This window comes from Micropterus dolomieu, linkage group LG17 (genome assembly GCF_021292245.1).
Source record: "Micropterus dolomieu isolate WLL.071019.BEF.003 ecotype Adirondacks linkage group LG17, ASM2129224v1, whole genome shotgun sequence".
NCBI lineage: Eukaryota > Metazoa > Chordata > Actinopteri > Centrarchiformes > Centrarchidae > Micropterus > Micropterus dolomieu.
Genome location: NC_060166.1, coordinates 24,375,625 through 24,398,506, shown reverse-complemented (window position 1 = coordinate 24,398,506; position 22,882 = coordinate 24,375,625). Strand labels below are relative to the sequence as shown.

At 41.1% G+C, this 22,882-nt stretch overlaps 2 protein-coding genes across 3 annotated transcripts; one reads left to right on the top strand and one right to left on the bottom strand.

Annotated features, from left to right (window-relative positions):
* Positions 1-1,077: 1,077 nt before the first annotated feature.
* On the top strand, positions 1,078-15,645 carry sipa1l3 (signal-induced proliferation-associated 1 like 3). 2 transcript variants are annotated; one of them, XM_046073158.1, is made up of 12 exons: positions 1,078-1,325; positions 3,959-4,141; positions 4,672-4,796; positions 5,495-5,610; positions 5,702-6,141; positions 7,821-8,057; positions 8,812-8,974; positions 9,087-9,261; positions 9,445-9,594; positions 10,246-10,372; positions 10,762-10,843; positions 11,442-15,645. In XM_046073158.1, the coding sequence occupies exons 1-12, from the start codon at positions 1,096-1,098 to the stop codon at positions 11,634-11,636; spliced, it is 2,223 nt and encodes a 740-aa protein (XP_045929114.1). In that variant the 5' UTR covers positions 1,078-1,095; the 3' UTR covers positions 11,637-15,645. The 2 variants fall into 2 exon arrangements, with proteins under 2 accessions (XP_045929114.1, XP_045929112.1); XM_046073156.1 differs by having other exon boundaries at positions 9,445-9,621.
* A 125-nt stretch (positions 15,646-15,770) lies between these two features.
* On the bottom strand, positions 15,771-21,852 carry LOC123985552 (ribonucleoside-diphosphate reductase large subunit). Its single transcript, XM_046073155.1, has 4 exons — positions 21,689-21,852; positions 18,089-20,070; positions 16,541-16,729; positions 15,771-16,438 (listed from the first exon to the last, which is right to left on the bottom strand). Exons 1-4 carry the CDS (start codon positions 21,705-21,707, stop codon positions 16,244-16,246), a joined length of 2,385 nt encoding a protein of 794 aa, XP_045929111.1. The 5' UTR covers positions 21,708-21,852; the 3' UTR covers positions 15,771-16,243.
* Between the last annotated feature and the right edge of the window lie 1,030 nt (positions 21,853-22,882).

Genomic DNA, 22,882 nt, shown 5'->3' with positions numbered 1-22,882 from the left:
GGATTGGTGTTTCCAAAAACAGTGTGATTGTGCATACTTTTGTCATGTTTTCTACTAATCAAGTTCTCTACAGACATATTTGTGTGTGTGTGTACGCGCACGCGCGCAGGCGTGTGTTTACATCCCTCTACAGGTTTCATTTGATGATGGTTATATCTTCGTAGCAGAGTAGGTAGAGGGCTTAGTGTGACCAGGCTCAGGCATTAATCCAGGTTAACCACTAAAGATACAGTTCTAGTATCACTGGTTAGGTTATTCTGCACAGCACTGAAAAACAATATTATATTATATTAATTAGATTAGATTTCACAGCAACATGTCTTTCCCTAAATAATGTCTGTTATTCAGAATAATCCAAACTGTTCACTCTGTTTTAATTGGAACTATTTTCTGATAAAGAAATAATCCTTTAAAAATGTGTTTGTTGTTTTTTGGGGGGAGTGGGGGAAGAGCTGAAACAAGTAGTTGATTAATCAGTTAGTCACTTGACAGTAGGCAAATTGCTTGTCCTCTATGACAGTTATTTATCTTTTGGTTTTAGACTGTTGGACAAATACAGTATTAAAGACGTCACGTCGGACCAAATGATTAATCAATTATTATTAAAAAACATTCTGCAGATTGATGCATTAATGAAAATTATCGTTACTTGCAGCCCTAATTTGGGTGAACACACCCTTTTAAGGGACACATCTCACACTGTGTCTTTGTCTCTCCTATTATTTTAATATTTGCTGTTTGTTTCTCTTTAAGTTCTTTTTTTTATCCCACTGCTGCCTTGTTTCACCTCACTGAATTTAACTTTGTGACACCGTTTCTCCACCACCATCGTCACCCTTCTCTCTCACCTCCTTCTCTCGCTTCCTCTCGGCATTTGTCTTATCTTGAAGACATCCTTTATGCATATTTGATGCCTGCTGCCCTCCTGTAATAGGCTGTGTGAATGAAATAATGATGATGTAAAAGATATGTGCTGGATATTATTCTAGCGACTACTAGGACCACCCACCTGTCTAGCAGGTGCAAACTGGTGGTCATCTTTCTTACTCACAGGCTGTTCTCCCTCTCTTTAGGGGATGCACAGAGGAGTATGAGATGAAGACCATGGAGCAGAAGTCAGAACCTGAGCCTCTGGCAGCAGGCTACCGACCCTCCCCTCGCCCGACGTGGCGATGGGACAGCCCACCCATTCCTCCAGGGCTCCACAGTGCCCCCAACCCGCAGCGCTGGGCTCCCATGGGTCCCCCACCTCCTCCCCTTCCCCGCTCACACAAGGCCATGATGCCTGTTCCTTACAGGGAGCCACAGCACCTCAACTCTAAGAGGTGAGACTCAGAGCGCTGTGCTGGATTCAGTAACATTAGATTACAGAAGAGACCCAGCTGGGTTATTTATAGCATCAATATTAGCAATGATACAGTTTCTTTGTATTTCTACTCTGCAAGTAGTACCTGTCTCAGTACTACAGCTGATATTTTTAATTCTCTTTTTATACAGTAGACAAATATTAGTCATTCAAGAAAAATATAAAACCCTTTAAATGTTATAAATAAAACTGTATATGCATAGATAATGGTAAAGGAGAACATATAAGTGCATTACGGTTCAACGGGACTCAGTCAGTAGAACTTGAATCTTTTGTTGTACCGTGATAGATGATGTTTTAGTCACTTAAAATTAGGCAATAAACAAAATATTTTTTTCTAGATATTTACCGTCGTGTCCTGTAGCAATAGCCTAGTTTAACACTTCTGAATCACCACCCACATTACTGATTGGTTCAGTGATTTAAATCGGTCTCATGTCATGCTTTTTGATCGCGTTTTAAAACATTTAATAAACTGTGGACCAATAAGAGCTTTGCAGGACGGGGACGTCATCTTACAACATAGCTAGTTAGATACATCCATGAAAAATAACAACACAACCAGACCAATTGGAGATGAGACATACAGGTTGTAAATCGGTTTCAAAAATATATTTTAATCGCAGAGAGACTTTTAGCTGGTAGAATAAAATTAAAATGAAATGAATGAATGTTGACGTCTGCTGGATACATCACTTGCTAACAGTGTTGGGCAAGTTGCTCAGAAATTGTAATATATTACTAGTCAGTTATTACTACTTAAAAAAGTAATAATATTACTTTATTTATTACTGGGTGATAAAAGTAACTAGTTACGTTACTATATTACTTTCACTACCACCACCCCCGGATTTTCTGGCTGTAAGTTTCACGTTGCTGTGCTGCTTTAGCAGATGCTTCAATAAATTAGATGTAGAATTGTTCGCAGTTGAAAGCTTTTTGCTGGTCGCACAGAGTTTACAATGGACGACAATGTTCTTTGCATCTTAGACTCTGACACAATAATGGCAGCAGCTACTTACAGCTGTGGAAAGAACGCCTCTCTCCCTCGTTCTCCTTTCTTTCTTTAGCTTGTTGGCTAACAGCTGACTTGAACAACATAAGCTCTGGTGCTGCTGATCTGCAGTGCGGTCGCACATTCACGTCAAGGATGCTGCGTGCAGTAAAGCAGTGTTACTTGGTTTAGTGACTGTAATAATATTACTGTTTTGGAAAAGTAATCCGTTACACTACTAGTTACTGGGAAAAGTAATATTATTACAGTAACGCCTTACTGTAATATTACTGTTTTGGAAAAGTAATCCGTTACACTACTAGTTACAGGGAAAAGTAATATTATTAGAGTAACACGTCAGTAACACTGCTCGCTGATGATTGTTTAAGGTAAAAATCCCACCTTTCAAACATGTCTGACGAAACGACGAGTCTGACTATCAGGCTGCTGTTGCAGTCATGAAAGTTATTCTGTTCATCATAAAATATTGTAGAAATAGTATGTGAATCCATGAATTGAAGGTATTTCTGGCGTCAACCATTTTGTAGAGATGCTTTTCTGCATGCAGCATGACATAAATAAATAGGAATCATCTGAAGGCAAACTATTACAGTTTTTGAACCTTCAGTTGAATAAAAAAAAATTTAATTGTTAAATTATACTGGCACTTCATGCAGGCCGTCATTTCAGCATCTGTCTGAAACAAGCTGTAGATGCTCCTGTCTCTTTAAGGCCCCGCCCTCCAAAGCCCACTGTCTTTTTATTGGTCATTGTCTTATGTGTTTACCAGGGGCGAGTTCAGCGCTGCCAAAATGTAGCAAAATGTTTTTTTCAACACCCTGTTGTGTACACAAGCACACAGCATTTCCCTACGTTTTAACACCGTTGTGTTTACAAACTGGTCGCAGCTGACTGAGTAACACCTGTGACACGCCCACCAAACAGAAGAAAACATACCTCGAAGCCCGTTGCGGAACATTGCAAAATATTGCAAGTAAACATGTCGTTCTATCCGAAAACGTTGCAGACCGATGCAAAACGTTTTGAGATTGACCTCACCCCAGGTTGCCGCAGGGATAGGGCTGCATGTGGGCGTTTGTGGGCATGACCAGCATTCTCTGCCTGGAGCAAATGACCATATATGGAAATCCGGCTCGGTTTGATCAAACATAAAACCAAGCTGCAGGTAGAAAAAACTGTTTAAAACAGAGCATTCAGAACAGGGGGATATCTTAGGTTTTGGCTCATAGGGATTTCTTTTAAATACTTTTACCTCCATTATTTGAAGCTTTGGTCATGTTTACCATGAACTTCTGACATTGTAACATTATAGATATGCCGGAATATATGAAAAAGCATAATAGGTCCCCTTTAAACAAGACAGGTTTTTAACTTACCTCCTTCGTCAATACTGAATATTTCAGTTTTATGCACTTAAAATGTTTTAAGGTTCTAACTGAATCGCATTTTTGCGATGTGTTTCTCACTTAGTTTAGATCAATGGCATCTTCCTGTATGTTCCTATAACAGCCTCACCTCTTAGTGGTCTTGTTTGTTTTTCTTTTGGCTAACCATCATCCTCTTTGTGTGTCCTCCAGGCCAGTGAGCTACCCAGAGAACCACTACAGTCTGTCTCCTGCAGGAGGTGACAGGGTGCTGCCCTACAGAAACCCCTCAGCCAGCTTCTCCTCCCCCTCTTCAGGCCTGGTCGCCCTCTCTGCAATGGGGCCACCTGGTATCACACCAGGCCCCTTCGTACGCTACAAACCCTCACCTGACAGGTGTGTGTGCGTGCGTGCGTGCGTGCGTGCGTTCGTGCGTGCGTGCGTGTGTGTGTGGTCTTTTGTTCTCTGAGCTCTCCTCCATCACTCCTTTGATTTAGATCTTGATTAAACATGTCCAGTGTTACTCATAACAACTATTTTGTGTGCTGGGGGTGGATTATATATGTTCATAAGATAGGCTGACTAATGTGGCGCATTCAGGTCTGCAGTTAGACGTGTATGAACACAATGTCTCCCGGAGGAAGGATCTATTGTGTGGGTGGCTCTTCCTCACAGCGTCGTGGTTGATAACACCTCACTCAACCAGTTAAATGTGTTTCACTCAACCGCCATCAAGATGCAAAACAGAAACCGAAATTCTCCTCTGCTCAGTCAAATCCAAACTTTACATTTTTAGGGCTTGCTTAGGAGTTTTAGCTTATTTGTGTGTTTGAGTTAATCCTCTCTTTGTTATATCATAACTGACTGTGGTATGAACGTGTTTATTAATCAAAAACCCTCCCTCCTCCTATGATCCATCTGTGTAGATATGGAACAGGACAGCGCCCCCTGCTGCCCTATGAGCCCCACCTCAGTGTGGACATCACCTCCAGCGGAGAGTCTTCCTCAGGCTTCACTAGTCAGGAGAGCACCATGGAGCGCTGCAAAACAGGTACATCACCTTCAATAAAAACATACAAATATTGCGCAACAAGGTGTATACCTGCTGCAATAATCACTGTTTGTTTAATTAACCATGGATCACATGACTAGTTGTGTGTATGTGAAAGTGGTCCTTCATAGTGATGAACCCACAGAGAATTATCTCATTGTTTTGGTTTTTGGCTGCAGTGTTTTTTCTTTTTCATTTATTCAGTGTCTCAGCTATTTTCAGCAAAAAGCTCTTAAAAGCCACACACACATACCTGCTTAGCACCAGACAGCAAACAGACAACATTAGGGAGTAGTTAGTGCAGCATTTGGCAGTTAAAGAGACATTTATTTACTTCAGTTGTTGGTAGAGACCAAAAACAGAACTAAAAGGAGAGTGATTATTAGTTCATCAGGTGACCAATTGAATGTATAAATGGGCAACTGTTTGCTAACACGCTCGCCATATTAACTTAAAAAGTGTGTGGCCAAACAATAGTTTGTTGCAGGTTTGAAGTGAATGTCTTGAGCTACATTAATGGTCTCTGTATAGTTTTAAAGTGTGTGTGTTGCACAGCAGAGTAGAGATAACAGAGTACAGTTGGTGGGTGGAGGTCAGTTTTAAATGTGCTATAAGTATTTAATCCTCTTTCCCAACCTTTGGAGGTTCAGTGTAATTTGCTTTAATCCTGTGAGTGTCTGGGTGTGTTTTCTGTCTAGAACCCCTCTGGCATGTCCCAGCGTCGTCGTCTCGGGGACCAGGTGGTGGAGGGGGACAGAGAAGACTGCACAAACAGGATATCCCTGGGAAAGACTCTCCAAACAGACACTCAAAGGTCAGTCTCGTCATCCTCCCAAGTCATTTGTTCATCTGACGCCTTCTTTGCCTCGTTGCCTCTCTGAATGTTGCCTCCGTGTCCTCTGCAGGGCGAGGCTCAGTACTCCAGCCACTCCAGCAGTAACACTCTGTCCAGCAACGCCTCCAGCAGCCACAGCGACGAGCGCTGGTTCGACGGAGGAGCCGGAGGAGAGCGAGGAGGCGGGGGTTGCCTCAGCGATGCAGCTGACCCCGACCCTGAACATATCAACAAGGGGGGGTCTAACGACAGTGGCATTGACGCCTCGACCCACTACAACAACACGCGCCACGGAAACATGTCCAACAGCCAGTCTCATAAGCCCGTGCACTGCTTCGCGACCTACAGCGGTATCCCGGAACTGTCCGTGGGAAGGAGCGGTGGCGGGGGAGAAGTTAGGAGACGAGAGTCTTCGCCCATCATACCAGGCAATCAGAACAAAGGGTACCGAACAAGGACGTTCCCGCCTCCTGGCTCCAGTGCTGAGAAAATGGATAGTTTCAAACCCAGGTAAGAGACCGACTCAGTGATATGAGATGCATCTTTTATGGCATGTTTAATGAAGTGAATATTATCCAACATCAATGAATGATATGCGCTGGCTTTTATTATACAGAGAGTGTCGCATTCATCACTCTTGCAGTTTAATGCTGCTTCGTTTAATGTACTTGGTAATAACACAGACTTTTAACAACTTTTGAGGAATCTTTAGTGAAAGATACACCAAGCAGCAGTTATGATACATGAAAATGTGTCTTTTAAAGGTAACATTAAGGATTCAAGCAGCCTAATCCTTGTGAAACCTACAGACCATTGCGTGATGTCCTGCTGGTGGACTTGCCTCCCCCACATTATAAATGCATGCAGGCATAAAACACACAAACATGCACGGCGTCCGACCACTCTGTGTCGGATTAAAACAATCGGTGTTTAAACCCTGAGTGCCCTCGACTCTGATGTCACAGTCTGTGCCTGGGTTGTGTTGGACCATCAACATGATATAAACACATATCACACACAATTAAAACAACAGACTTCAGGATGCAGATGATTCATTACAGGTATTGTGCCAACAGTTTGACAGACTTAGTTGAATGGTTTGTTTTGATTAGAGGATTTTTTTTCCTAAATGATAAAAGGGTCAGTTGAGTAATTTAGATGTTTAAATAGAAATATTGGTATGTTTTGCATTGGTGAAGAATTGGTTTGTTAAGTAACGGACCTTTAGGGTTGCTTGTAGTTTTGTTTTGCTGTCAGTGGTTTCGTATGAGCAGTCAGTAGCATAGTATCTGCTGTGTTAACACTACCTGGACCTAAATTGCATACTCCATCTTCAGTGTCTGATCAATAAAGAGGGAAGGAAGGTGTGTCCTACAAGAATAAATTATGCTTATGTGGAAAGAAAACGTACAGTATATAAAGAGCAATAAGAGAGTCAATTTACCTTCTGTAAGCTAATAGGTGCTTCTTCTGTGCTCTGGTAGTAGTTGGGCATTTTGGGAAATGAGGGGATACGACTGTCATATCTGCCTATCAAAGATGAAGCTACAGATGGTTAGCTTAGTTTAGCATAAAGACTGGAAACAAGGGGGAAACAGCTAGCCTGGCTCTGTCCAAAAGTAAAAAAAATAAACTGTAACTAATTAACACACTTTAGGGGGACTGGTGGACAGATTTTTGTGTATTTCCCCCATGTCAAAATGCTGAAAGTCACTGCTAATAGATAAGTCTTTTTGTGATATAAAGTATGATGAATGATCCTGCAAAGGGGCAAATAATTATACCATAATGTAAAATGAAGTGTTTGAACACATAAGTTAATATTATGTTGTGTTGGAGAATATGATTTTCTCTGCACGTTCCTTGCTGTGATCTAAATATCTACTTCTGTTAAATTAAATTAATTTACCTTGCATGATGGTGTGTAACAAGCTATCTGTTTTTTGACATAATATTATTGCCTAATATTAATTACCGTCCTGTACTACACACTGTACGTGTGGCCAATCATATTTGTCTGGTCAGTATTACCTAATTTCTGTCTAATTATTCACACCAAGTAGCTCGTCTCTTCAAAAGTTCCCACCATATCAAGTGAACTGCGTTCAAGACAGCGGTTTTTCATGTTGTTGTTTTACTCCATCATTAATCACGTGTTGTATATCTCTGTGTCTTGTCCGTCCTGTCAGGGCCTACACACCTCAGGGTTACAAGACTCCGACAGCTGAGAAAGCCCGGCCAGTCCGAGCCGCTACGACAACACCCACTTCAGCCCAGTTAAGCTCCACACCGCTGTCCAGCTCTGCCCCCAAGGCCTTCTATGGGAAGAGCAGACAAACCGCCTGGCAGACTGAAGATACCAGCCCGTCACCTTCAAATGCAACCACAACGTGCAGCTCTGGCAGCAGCAACGGCAGCAGCAAGAAGTACGTTAGTGACTGAGAGCTTCAAATGACCAGCTTTGATTTAGAAACATTTTCTTCACTAATGACGAGGGGGTCGTCACCATGTGTCTCCACCCGCTGAGTGACAATCTTATTTCTCCCAACAGCTTATATTTTTTTTCCTGGAACATCACTAATGTTTAAATGTGAGTTTAGAGAGCACACTTAGAAAGTGCATTTAAAACTCTCAAACAACTTAATTCTACCTCAGTTACCATCAGTTTAAACACAGCCAAAATCATTGTGATAAATTTTTTAAATGGTGAGTTTGCTCATTCTGACTTTGCCAGGAAAACTCTATCTTCTTTTTATGCAAAAAAGGATCATATACTAATTTTATGCCATAAAAACCAGTGATTCCCAGCCTCTTTGGCCCTTAAAACAAAGCAATGTCTACTTGCGACCCCTCGTCACTGGATGCATGTCTGTCGGTGGTGACCAATACCAAGATTAGAGGAGAGTATGAAATAATAAGCATAACTCTGCAGCAGAAAAATGTTTTCCCTCTGCTGTTAATAATCTCAAAACAGGGAACCACAGTTATAAAACACAATGCTAAGGTCATTCAGTTATAGATTAGTAATTAAGTGTAAACATGGAACAGGTTCAAAGACATTATGGACCTTAAACCAGCAACTAAATTGTTTGAGTCACTGTGGAGAGACACAGGAAAAAGACACGATTAAGAAAAGACATACTGTCTTGTGTTTTTGGTGCTCATGTCTTGTGTCTCCAGGCAGGTGGATACGAACTCAAAGAACGTGTTTGGTCAGCCTCGGCTCCGAGCATCACTGAGGGACCTGCGTTCTCCACGACGGACATACAAAAGCACCATCGAAGACGACCTGAAGAAACTGATAATCATGGACAACCCGGGAGAGGCGCCACAAAGAGATCCCGTGAGGAACACAATAACACATGCGGACCATAACATCAGGCTTCAGTCGACAGTCTTACTTTGACGAATGTGCACACACACTGGTCTGATCTCTGTCACTTTTCTCCCTGTAGTCTCCCAGACGAACCTTGCAGCGCACCTTTTCAGATGAGTCACTTTGCAGCGGGCGCAGGGAGGCCAGCTTCGCCAACTCTGAGAGCCAGTCGACCCCCACTGACGTGCTGTTCACCTGCACGCTGCCCACACGCAGACACGCCGTCTCCTCCAACCACATACAGAGCAAGAAGGGTGAGTTTAAACCGCAACAACTGTTGTCTGCTGTGTGGAATTTGTCAGCTGCCAAGTTTTATTCTGTGTGGATCCAAAGAGGAATCCTGTTAGGATTGTTTTGTTCACATTCATAACTCTTGCACTTATTTCATGCAGAGGTGTGTTTACTCACTGCAGCTGTTGTCCTCTCCTGTCCTTCAGTGCCTCTGTCTGCCTCGGAGCTGTCTCTCTCAGAAGTTAGAGACAGAGTTCCCCCACTGAGGAGGCTCGATCCCGGGCTGATGCCTCTCCCTGACACAGCCTGTGGATTGGAGTGGTCCAGCCTGGTCAATGCTGCTAAAGCCTACGAAGGTGAGGACGCAGACACTTCAACATTAGGTTTGTTCAACTTAAGCACAGTGTGGGATTCTGGATGTAATATGTGGGGTTTTCTGTTGTGGTTTAGACCAGAAATTCTTGAATTGCACAACTGCTTACATTAACTAACCTCATATCAATGTATGTATGGTTTTATCATTGTTTAACAAATCTAAATTTACCCAAAATATAAGTGCTCTGTCTGTAACGATGAATTTACATTTTAAAAAGTGGGATTTGTTAGGTATAATTAACTGTTTGTATTGTATTGAATTGTAAAATATGAAATCCCTGGTGGATGTGAGACATTGTCTGGATGTTTGGGGGTTGATCGGTTTCACCTTGTCTCTGTCTACTGTCACACGACACTCCTGGGAAAGAAGAGAGACCTGTGCGTTCAGATCGTACACCTTTGTTTCCCAGCCACTGTTTCTTTCTTGTCTCCCTTCTGTCCCTTGTGTCCTTTGCAACCACGACTATCACAGCACAGACAAACACACTAGACTCAAGCCAAAACTTGATCCACGGCTTTACCTGCCTGCTGTGTGCTGAGGTGTGATTGTGTCATGTTTCCCCAGAGACACATGAGTAAAAAGACTAATTTATGCAGCGTTTAGAAAGTACAATTATGTGTCTCTGTTGCAGCACAAAGAGCAGTTTCCCTCTTCTCGCTGACTGAGCCGCAGGTTGGAGGTCCAGACATGAGACCAGTCATCAGTCCGGTCCAGTTCCACACTCCTCAGACACCTCGAACCACGCCAACCTTCAGCGGGTACATCCTCACACTTACACAGACAAAACAAATAGTATTTGTTGTAAGTAGGAAAACACCTCTAAGTATTCATGCTTTATGTCTTAACTTTGTCACTACTGCCACCTTGTGGTAAATTACATAACTGCCAGGTTGTTTACTCCTGTGTAAACAGTTGGCCGTTTGAGTTGTAGTGCCAGTTTCTGTGTTGCCAGAAAGGGTGTTTATTTTGTTTAACAGTGAGCTGCCAGAGTAAGATATTGTGTATAAGTGAAAACCTTCAGTTAAAACGGTCTTATGCAGGAAAGAACACAAACACCGGTAAAACCAGTCCTCTCTAACCACCTGCATAACCTGTACAGCAGTGAGTGTGTATTTGTTTCAATGTAATGGTGTGTGTGTGTTTTCAGCGACGAGGTGCCCAACGATTTGTCTGGTCGGCTCTACCACCTGGAAGTGATGTTAAAACAGCTGAACACTGATCTGGAGAGAGTGAGAATCTTTTGTTTTTCTCAGTTTTGCCTTTTATTTAACAGTTAAAAGTTGAAGGTCTTGAACCCAGAACATGATAGTAATGTTGCACATGCCCACTAGGATCCCCACTTTTAAAAATTTTTTTAACTTTTACTCTCACACTGTAATAAATCAACTTTTTACTAACGTGTATGTTCAAGCTACTCAACAGATTCTCAGTTTTTTTGTTTGTTTGTTTACTTTAATTTAAAGGAATAATTTGACCAAAATATTTGCCTACCAGCATCTCTAAAGCTCTTAAACCAGCTCTTAAAATCTTATTTGTTTAAAACGGACGTGGTGGCTTTATCAGGGGTTATGTGCTGCTTGTAGGCAGATTTTTGTTACCAGGCTAGCTGTTTCCCCTTATTTGCAGTCTTTATGCTAAGCTAAGCTAACAGTCTTCTGCCTGTAGGTTCATATTTAGCAGACAGGTATCAGTTCACTCATCTAACTCTCTGAAGGAAAGCAAATAAGAGTGTTTTCCCAATATATCTAACTATTGCTTTAAGAACAAAAAAAATTAAAGTCCCATCCATTGTCCAGTCACCATTGCTTTTCGTCTCTCTACCACCAGGAGAAGCAGGATAAAGTCGTTCTGCTTGCAGAGATGGCCAACCTGAGAGAGAACAACCAGCGCCTGCAGGAGGAGAGCCTAACAGCCAGTGAGCAGCTGCGCAAGTTCAGCAGGATTTTTACTAACCTGGACAAGACAGAGAGCGACCACGAGGCTCACTCCTTAACACACGAAGCTGACTCAAAGAGGGAGTGATATCGGCACCTGCAGAAGAAGAAGAAGAAGAAGAGTGTGAGACACTGAGTATGGGCGTCTGTGAGAGAAATACTCTCATTGCTCCTGATTTCTTGCACACACAGGGGCGGCGGGGGTCACAAAGATGTCACCTCACTCAGCTCCAACTGGACTGCCTTAAACCATAGAGATAGCCAGGAAAAAAAAAGACAATTGTGATTTTTAACACTCCCAGAAAATCTCACTAAGCCTGTGCACAGAGCAGAGACCCTCCCTCTCTAGTCACTGAGCCTGTTTATTTTTATAAACTGAAGTCTTATACACATGTCATATATGTAAATACATATGCTACTATGCCAGAGGAGCGAGTAGGAGAGGAGAACCTGACTGTGTTAGAGAACACTACATCACCTGGAGAGGCCTAATACTGTTCCTGCAGCGAATCAGCCAAAAAAGAAAAAAGACTCACTACAGACTGCATCTCCCAGAATGCACTAGAATTAATGGAGGCTCTACAGACATGGTACTGCAGATAGATGCCTGTGTGGTACAATTCTCATGTATCATTGTTATCTATATTGTACTGATATTGTAAAACGGTCGTACTAAAGAGGTGTGTGTGTGTGTGTGTGTGTGTGTGTGTGATGGTACAGCGAATACTCAGAAGCATTATGGCACAACAGTGTTTGTGCTCAAGGCAAGATGCATTTTATTACCCTTTGGTGTGAGTGTGTGAGAAAGCGGTTGAATGTTGCTGGTCTGTTAAAGGACGTTTGAGTGATGAACAAACTAGTTTACTGTAATATGAAACTTGCCGGCCACAATATTTTTCTTTCCTCCGTTTACATGGATGAACCGTGGCCCTTTTTAGATGTGAAATAAGCCATCAGTGAGTGTTGAGCGAGTGTAAATGGACGATGTCATGAAGCTCAGTGACATAATGGTATCATATCTCTAATGTAGTGCATTGTTTTGAATTTTTATGCAGTGCCCTGTCATCTCAGATCTAAATGTAACGTTACTGGATAATTATTTTAACCTTCAGTCATTATAGCACAGTATCTGCTTTGAAATAGTCTTTTTTTGTAATATTTAAAACAATATTTTGGGGAAATACGCTTTATGGCGGAGAGATTTGATACCGTCAGTATCTGGAAGACTGGAAATGGGAAAAGATGGCTAGCCTAACTCTGCCCAAACGTCATAAAGTCCGCCTACCAGCACCTTTAAAGCTCACTAATTAACACATGTCGTTTGTTTAATCCCAAAACAAAAAATATTTTTTAGTGCAAGGAACCTATTTTTCTGTGTTTTTGAGGGGTTTAGGATGTCAGAAAACATGAACACTTGCCTCAACCTAAACCAGAGGTTTTCAAAGTGGAAGGCGGGCACTAACTTTGGATTTTACATCAGTTATCAAAAGGAGATATATTAAATAGCCTCAATGTGTGTGATTTGGTTAAAGAGAGAGTTCAGAGATAAAGTGTTTTGGGGGAATTTTATTATTTTTAATAAGCAAACGGCAACACTAAGCTGTCTTGGCTTAATTCTGTCTGTCTATGTGATTATATAATATAATTATGATCCCTTGGGCATCCAGGACTTGAGCAAAACTAACCAAGTAAAGTAAGGGAGGGGCACCTTTTTCCAAGTTTTGTCTGAGGGGAGGCCCACAGTCTCAGACTCTGAAAACCCCTGCACTAAACCCAACAGGAAGTCAGCCAGTTTGAATTTAATGACATTTTTCGCCATACTCAAGCTCCGTACTTTAACGAACTCCTCCTACAGAATGAATATGATTGACTACAAATTTGTGCATTCCCTTCTTTGTAATTTCTAAATTGCGAAGTATTTTAGGATTCATCAAACAGCATTGTTATGGCAATGCAGCGAATTTTGATGTTCTAAAATAAATAAGCGTATTCATAGATTGAGTGTTTCAACTTAAGAAACAGTGGCACATCAACACACAATGTCAGATCATTTCCACATTTTACATGTTTGAGAACTGCAGTGTCCAATATTCAGTGACTAAATCATAGTTGTCGCTCTTGCGTTTGGGTGCAAGGACCTGTTCAACACTGATTTTAATTTTATTTGTTTTGAATCACACACTTGATTTTGATAGCTGTGCCCTCATAGTATTTAGATATAAAAACAAACCATATATAACTTGTCACTTAGTGAGCTTGCTGGATTTTGCTACCATTGGATAGAGCCAGGACAGTCTTTATGCTAAGCTAACGGACAGTTGGCTGTAGCTTTATTGTTAACGGCTAAACACGAGAGTGACGTCAGTCTTCTCACCTGTGCTAAAAAGTGAATAATGGTATTTCCCAAAAATATTAAGCTATTTTAATAATCGCGTCTTCTTTGCGTACTAATGAAAATTAAGCTGTCGCCATTAACGTGAGCTTGTAGAAGAAAACATTTACTGTAGATGAAAGACGACACTGAAACTCCTTTATATCAGAACCAGTCTGTCTGTGTGTATGAGAGGATTTGTCCCTGTGTTCTGTGATAACCCAAATGAACACTAAATATGCTATTTATACAGCTAGCTTGCTTAATGATATTGTCTACTATATCTATTTTTCATACAGAAATAATGTGTGTGTGTGTGTGTGTGTTTCGGATGCTGGTACTGAATGGACAATTCATCCCTGCAGAGGATGGATCTTATCTTCCTGTGTCAGTTTAGCTATTGCTGATATATATTTAAAAAAAAAACAGTTTAAAAAGTAAATGATCATGTCCTGCTCTGCCCTGTAGAACAAATACAAATACTCCCTGGTCTGACTGGAACTGTTGAATTTTCAATCCCAACTCACTCAGGTTCCTCGAGATGCTGTTAATGACACCGTGGGCGATGTGAGGCATTGTAGCCTGAGACGGTTTTGCCATACTGTTTATATCATTATAGTGATCCCTTTAATATTTCTGGGTGTATCAAGTCATTGTATGCACATTAGCAGGACTGTTTTTTTTTTATGGCAATATTTGGTTTTTATTGTTTAATACTTTGCTTTTTAAGTATTTAATTAGCCTCAAACAGACAAACAGTTTCTTTAATTATCAATAAAGTTGACTGTATCGATATCTTGATATAAATTTACACGTAACACATCTGTATCGCCCACTCCTGCTACTAAAAAAAAAATTTGTTTCTTTCACCGACTCAAGAGGGATAACAAGTGTTAGTAGTAGTCAAGAAAACTGCCATTTCTTCCTCAGCCCATAATTAAACTCTGGATTTCATGTTCTTCTTCACTTCTCCCTTTATTCCTTTGCAGCCAGTTTCACTCAACTTTAACTTTGATACCAGTAACGTTTATACCTGAGCCTATTTGGACCTTTCTGTTTGGGTTCAGGAATACTACTTTTACCTGACAAATTCAGGCTATAATGTGGTTCAGAAAAGAGAAGCTCCTTTCTATATTCTGCTTTCGTGTTTGGACGTTTTTAGTTCAGTGACACACTCCTGTTGTTCCCCCTTTAGCAAATCCTTCAGTCATGCAGCTTCGCAGGTGTAGCTGTGGTTTTAGTATCTGCAGGTCTGTTTGCTTTTGTAAAAGGGGCTTGGTTTCTTTATTTTAATACATTTTGTTCATGTTATGTATAATTGTAAGCTATTTATAGCAAACACATCCCTGTTGAACAAATCAATAATGCATTATGGTTAATGGTAATATTGTATAACTAGATTTGTTTTTTAGATGTTAAATATTTTGATAATTTATTTTTTAACATTCCCACTGTTGCCGACAATAGTGAAGATGAGGGTACTGTGTTTTTATTTGTGTATGCGGTTTTACGTCTGATCTCTGTACAAAACTGATTTGTATGATTCCTCATTATTTTCCTGCGTCTTTCCTTTGTGCATCGGTGCTTTCTGCTTTGTGGCGGGGGTACGTGGTGCATAGAGAAAAGGGTTTGGTTTCTTTGGGTTATAATAATAACTTGTACATTTAAAAGTGTAAATTATGTTTTCATTTTATAAAAAATTATATTAAACTACTATCAGAACATGTCAAATTGTCACTTTTTGAAATTTAAGACTTAGATGTGTTCATTATCAATTTAGCTTAAATTGTTTTTCCTTTGAACAAAAATTCAAACAAATCCTCACATTAAAGAAAAGCTGGAACCAGAATGTTTGAGATGAATCAATATTTAATGTCAATCGCCTCAACACCAGAGGGAGGGGGGGAGTGTTACTGAAACTCTGACTTGAACACACAGCACTAATAATCAAGTTCTGTATGACTATTTAATTTTTAATTTAGTTTTAGTAAATTGTCAGGCAAAACAAGCCATTTCATTACATCTCATCTCCCACTAAACACTGCAGCTCTTTGCCAACATTTTTAAAAATCACAACAATTTGCATGTAAAACTTTATTTTCTATAACAAGCTATCTTAACATACAGTAAAATACAATTTGTAGTTAAGTACTTGCGTTGACATAAGTGAGTTGACAGAACACTTTAATAAAATTAAATTCTATACATTCGACTCAGTGCAGTCAAGTACAGTCAATGGAAAAAGGTTTTGAATTGTTAGACGCACTTATGTATCAGGCTTCAAGTGCATTTACAGGTAAGAGTGTAATTTGAGCGGATGTGTTTTAAGATCCACACATGAGGCAGTCGTCTCGGTTCTCCAGAGAACACACCATGGCAGCCATATTACGCTCTTTGACCTCCTCCTCTGAAGCCTTGGCCGGCTCCTGCGCCTCCTTCAGCTTCTCCTTGTTCAGGGTGAACTGGATGGGGTTGGCAGCAGGCTTTGTCCTCAGGTAGTACATTCCTGTCTTCAGACCCTGTGGCGAGAGGGAGGAGTGAATTTTTTACATGTTATTGAATTTACAGTAGTTCTCATTCTTCATCCTTCTGTTCAGATTCATCCTCCCGGTCTCTCTTACCTGCTTCCAGCCGTAGAAGTGCATGCTGGTCAGTTTGCCGTAGTTGGGCTCGGCGATGTGGATGTTCAGGGACTGGCTCTGGTCAATGAAGGCACCGCGGTCGGCGGCCATCTTGAGAACAGTTTTCTGGGAGATTTCCCACACGGTTTTATACAGCTGCTTCAGATCGTCTGGGATGCCATCAATGGCCTGTTGAGAACAAATAAAAAGTTTGTTGATTGTCGATTCATTTTACAAGCAAAAATGCCAAACATTAGTAAATATAATATTTTGGGGTTCAGATGATTGAACAAGCAGCCATTTTAATATGTAACCTGAGCTCTATGAATTTACGGTGGGCGATTTTTACTATTTGACATTTCAAGGACAAAAATGATTAATTGGGAAAATCATCAGCAGATTAATCAAGATTCAATAAAAGTTATCGTTAGTTGAAGCCTTACACATACTGGACCTTGGTTCTCCCAATAGCAACTTCAAGTATTTCAGAAATTATTTCTAGTTAATCATGATCAGGGCAACATCTAACATCTATTTCCTTAATCGATTAATGTGTAGATTTTCTAACTTTAACCAAGTTACTAAAATGTCAATCAGAACTTTCTAGAGCCCAAAGTGACATCTTCAAATGTCTCATTTTGTTCGTCCAATAGCCCAAAACTAAAAAGATCTATCATTAACTGTCATGACACAAAAGCAGCATATCCTCACGTCTGAGAAGCTGGAGCCAGAAGATGTCTGGCACTTTTGCTCAATTTATAATTAAAAAAAACAACAAAAAAAAGTTGTGTTAAGTGGATTTTCTTTTTCAATCCAATCCACTTTTATAAACAACACTGTTGACTAAAGTGCTGAACACAGTCTACAAATATATAACATACAATAAAGGCACAACAAAGAAAATTAATAACAATAAATCACAAAAAATACAAAACTGAAAGGACAACCCTCAAACTATATTAAAAGCCAAAGAAAATAAATGAGTTTTAAAAACAGAAAATGACTCAGTAAGTCTAATATGTAGAGGCAGCTCATTCCAAAGTCTCAGAGCTGCCACTGCAAACGCAGTCACATCTAGATTTAGGGACCAGCAGTGCCTGATCAGCCGATCGGAGCGAACGAGATGGACTGTAAGGGCACAAGTAGATCAGAAATACTGGGGGGCCAAGCCGTGCACAAAATTAAAAACAAAATAATTTTTTTTTTTTTTTTTTTTTTTTTTTAAAATCGGTACGACAGTGCACTGGAAGCCAGTGTAAGGATTGGAGAATGGCTGAAATATGGGCAAATTTTTGAGTTCCAGTTAAAAGACGAGCAGCTGCATTTTCAACTAGTTGTAATCGTGCCATAAGTGATTTGCTAACACCACTATAGAGTGCATTACAATAATCTAAACGAGTGATGATGAAAGCATGGATTTGATCGAGTAATCGTTGCAGCTCTAATCACGGCTCATTTACTTTATTTAGTCTGAAGCAGATATCAGCAGATAATCACCTTGACCCTAACCCTACATGTAAAAAGTTCCTGATGCGCTGGCTGGATTACCTGAATGGACCCGTTGTGAGCTATCAGCTGGTTCTTCATCTCCTCGCTCCACAGCCCCCTCTCAGTTAGGTCTTTGAGCAGATGAGGATTCACGATCTGAAACTCCCCAGAGAGGACCCTGCGGGTGTAGATGTTGCTGGTGTAGGCTTCGATGGACTCATTGTTGCCCAGGATCTGGGCGGTGGAGGCTGTGGGCATCGGGGCCAGCAGCAGGCTGTTCCTCACGCCATGCTTAGCGATCTTCTCCTTCAGCAGCTTCCAGTCCAGCAGGTCGGTAGGAGTCTTCTCCCACATGTCGTACTGGAGGATGCCCTTGCTGACAGGAGAGCCTTCGTACGTCTCGTAGGGGCCGAGCTCAGCGGCCAGCTCGCAGCTAGCCTCCAGGGCGGCGTAGTAGATGGTCTCAAAGATCTGAATGTTCAGTAGCTGAGCCTCGGGGCTTTCGAATGGGTAACGCATGAGGATGAAGGCATCTGCCAAACCCTGGACACCGATTCCTATTGGCCTGTGACGCTTGTTGGACTTTTCCGCTTCAGGCACTGGGTAGTAGTTAATCTCAATTATCTTGTTCAGGTTTTTGACGATTACTTTGGTCACGTGTGCTAGCTTTTTAAAGTCAAAAGTCCCCTCAGGGGTGACGTACATGTTGAGAGCAATGGAGGCCAGATTACAGACGGCCACCTCATCGTGGCTGGTGTATTCAACAATTTCTGTGCAAAGATTGCTGCATTTGATGGTACCCAGATTCTGCTGGTTGCTCTTCCTGTTGCAGGCATCTTTGTACAGCATGTATGGCGTACCGGTTTCTGTTTGAGACTCTATAATGGCGTGCCACAGCTGCTGCGCCTTCACCACACGCTTGACCCTCCCTTCCTTCTCGTATGTGGTGTAGAGCTTCTCAAACTCCTCCCCCCAGCACTCGTCCAGCCCGGGGCACTCACTCGGACACATCAGGGACCAGTCTTGGTTGCTCTCCACTCTCTTCATGAACAGGTCTGGGATCCACATGGCGTAGAAAAGGTCTCTGGCTCTCTGTTCCTCCTTTCCTGTGTTCTTCTTCAGCTCCAGGAAGTCAAACACATCGAAGTGCCAGGGCTCCAGGTAAATTGCGAAGGCACCGGGTCTCTTGTTGCCACCCTGGTCAACATAACGCGCTGTGTTGTTGTAAACTCTCAGCATGGGGACTAGGCCGTTGGAGTTGCCGTTGGTGCCGGCGATGTAGCTCCCCGTTGATCGGATGCAGCTGACCGCCACACCGATTCCTCCAGCTGACTTGGAGATGAGGGCGCATTGCTTCAGCGTGTCATAAATGCCTTCGATGCTGTCATCTTTCATGGCGAGCAGGAAGCAGCTGGACAGCTGTGGCCTGTTGGTTCCTGCGTTGAAGAGCGTAGGGGAGGCATGGGTGAACCATTTCTCCGATAGCAGGTTGTAGGTCTCGATGGCTGCGTCGATATCCATTTTGTGGATCCCAACGGACACTCTCATGAGCATGTGCTGCGGTCGCTCGGCCACTTTGCCATTGATCTTCAACAGGTATGACCGCTCCAGCGTCTTGAAGCCAAAGAAGTTGTAGGAGAAATCTCGGTCGAAAATGATGGCCGAGTTGAGTCGGTCCTTGTTCTCAAGAACAATGTCAAGCGTCTCCTTTGAGATCATGGGAGAGTGCCGTTTGTTTAAGGGGTTGGTGTAGTTGTACAGGTCCTCCATCACGTCACTGAACACCTTCTTCGTCTCTTTGTGCAGGTTTGAGACGGCTATCCGCGCAGCGAGGATGGCATAGTCGGGGTGTTTAGTGGTGAGAGTGGCGGCAATCTCTGCTGCCAACGTGTCGAGCTCCACAGTGGTGACGCCGCTGTACAGACCCTGGATCACCTTCATCGTAATCTGGGCCGGATCCACAAAGTCGGGGTTCAGCCCGTAACACAGCTTCTGGATGCGAGAGGTGATTTTATCAAACATGACGCGCTCTTGGCGTCCATCTGAAAAATATACAAATAAAAACACATCTCATTTAACCCAATCACCGCTGTGTAATGTTGACAGCAAAATTATACAAATCAATAAATGGTAAAGATGAAACTGCTGGCTGCCTCAAACAAGTATCAATCATGATAAATCCAGTGTTGTTTTAATGAAACAATACATTTAAAGTAGATACATAATTTCATATAAATATCAATTCACTTCTGACATTCAGGTTTTGCAGCTTGTGTTTTTTTTCTTGGATTGCTTTTCATTCAATTTTAGTTCAGCATTTGATAAAGTAAATACAAAAATCATAATAGTTCATCCAAATATTAACACTTGCATGGTGTTAACACTGATTATTTAACTACTAATCACTGGTGGACCAAGTATTAAGATCTACTTTTACTTGAGTAAGTTACATACTATAGCAAAATCCTGCATTCAACATTTTACTTTAGTACAAAAGCATCAAAACATATTGAAAGTAGTACAAGTAGTCATGCAAAATGGCCCATTTCAGAATATTTTATTATATTATTATAATTTGTGAAGCATTAATGTGAGAGCATCGCTTTCATTTTGCAGCTGGTGATAGTGATTGTAATTACTTTACAAACTGCTGGGTAGCTTAACCTATTATCAGATCATATTAGTTGATTTGTATTTTGTGTTCATCTAAAATCTGCGAAGTAGCTAAAGAGATCAAATAAAATGCAGTTCAGTAAGAAGTAAAATGTTTGCCTCAAAATGGTGGAGAAGTATAAAGTAACATAAAATGGAAATACTCAAGTACAAGTATCTCAGAATGATACTTTTGTTAGTGTACTTTGTTACATTATTGTTTCTTACTGTAGTCTTCATTTACTTGATCTGTTGTTTCTATTAGTCCTTGAACGTAAGAACTCAAACATATGCCACATTGTCAGGAGCTAAGAGTTGACTTTAGGGGTGGCTTTTATCGCTGACAATGTCCAGAACATTTTGTGAAATGTACTTTATTTCAGTAACGTTAATTATTCAATCTGCATGTATTTCAAAGAGCCTGTGGTCCAAAAGTCAAGAATGACTGCGAAGAATGTACTGGCCTTTAAAGGTGTAAAACCTAAGCAGGTTATTAAGCATTTCTTCCAAACAGAACCTGACTGAGGTCCAGACTGACTGTCAGGTTGGCCTCTATCATAACTTTGCCTTTTGGCGCCAATTATGACAAAGACTTCTGACGCAGTCCATATAACTCAGAAAATGCACATTAATTAGTTAGTTAACGTCAACATTCACATTCACTTGTATGCCATCTGGTCAACCTTTATCTGAAACGACATGTTTGTTATACAATATAATTAAAGTTAGCTCAGTAAAAAGATAAAGCCTGCTATTAACTCTGGTTAACTAACGTTACCTTTACCAAGTTAACTGATGGCTGTTAGCTAACGTTAGCCAAGTTACCTGCTTCACGGACTGAAGCACGGCGTGTAAGTTAAGTTTCGATTGTGTGATATAACATCAAATGACTCAGGCTGAAGCAGTTATTTCATAATTACTTGTAAAGCCACATTATTCACAGTGACAGCACCGAAGCTAACTGGGGCCCGAGTTACACAGATCGACAGCAACTGATAAAGAGCTCACCTCGCTTGATAACATGCATGCTTGCACCGTGTGATGTTACTCGTGTCCTTAGCAAACAGCAGCTCCCCAGCTACAGGTTAACGGTCTCCTCGGTGTCAAAATGTGCAGCTGAACGTCAACTCCGCACAACACTCGGAGGAGAAAGCGCGAATGACTTCTAAAAAATCCCGCTAACGTTGTATTTGTACGGAAGGCGGAACCACTGTGGGTAGAGATGGACACGCGTTTCGACCAATCAGCAGCAAGAAAACACGGGACTTCGTGTGTGGGGACCAATCACAACCGTTTAGAATCTCGTCTTCCGCTTCCGTTTATTTTCCCGGATGAATATCTGGCGGGATGAAGAAGTAGGTCACTAAACACGTTTTGTTTTGCCCAGAACTGATGCAAGATGACAAATTATCCTTTACAAAGGAAACAATGTATTGTATTCACTCTATGTTCACTCCCAGGCAAAACATTAAAATCAAGTATTCCTGCAAACTAAAGCAAGTAAGGGAATAAAAAGAGAAGAATGATGCAATTATTTACATGGTGGATGGTGTGTAAGGGATTAGGAAGTTTAAGTACCAGGTTTATTGAAAAAAGTGTATTACTGCACTTCACAGCAGTTATTTCATGTACATGTTAATCATAAAAACATTAGAAATTTAGAAATGAAACATCCTATATTTGATAGTTTATCATCTTCATAGATGAATTAGAAGTGACAGGAAGATGGTGAACAATCAGCCTTCTGTATAATAATATAGTTTGGTTCTGAATGTAAAATAGAAAGTACAGCTTGTGTTTTAGTTTACATAAAAGTTAAATATTTGCTGTTTTCTTTGTATTTCAGTGAGTTGATCTGAGAACACTTCATATTTTTACATTCACTGATTCATATACAGGACTGATCGGTTTACTACAGACCATCTACAGGCGTACAAGTTAATAATTGCCTTGTCCTAGTATGCAGAAGTTTCTTTTTTTGTTGTTGTTTTTACATGTGATTTTCAAATTCATCCTCTTCAATTATACCAGATGTAAACAAAATTAAAGGTCATAATAATAATGTAGGAAACACATGATAGATGCAGCACATCCAGTTTAATAACCACACAGCCAAGCAGGTGGAAACATCATACATTCATATCAAGGTTCAACTTTATTATCATGTGTATAAAACACAATGCAATGCTTGAGCTCTGGCTT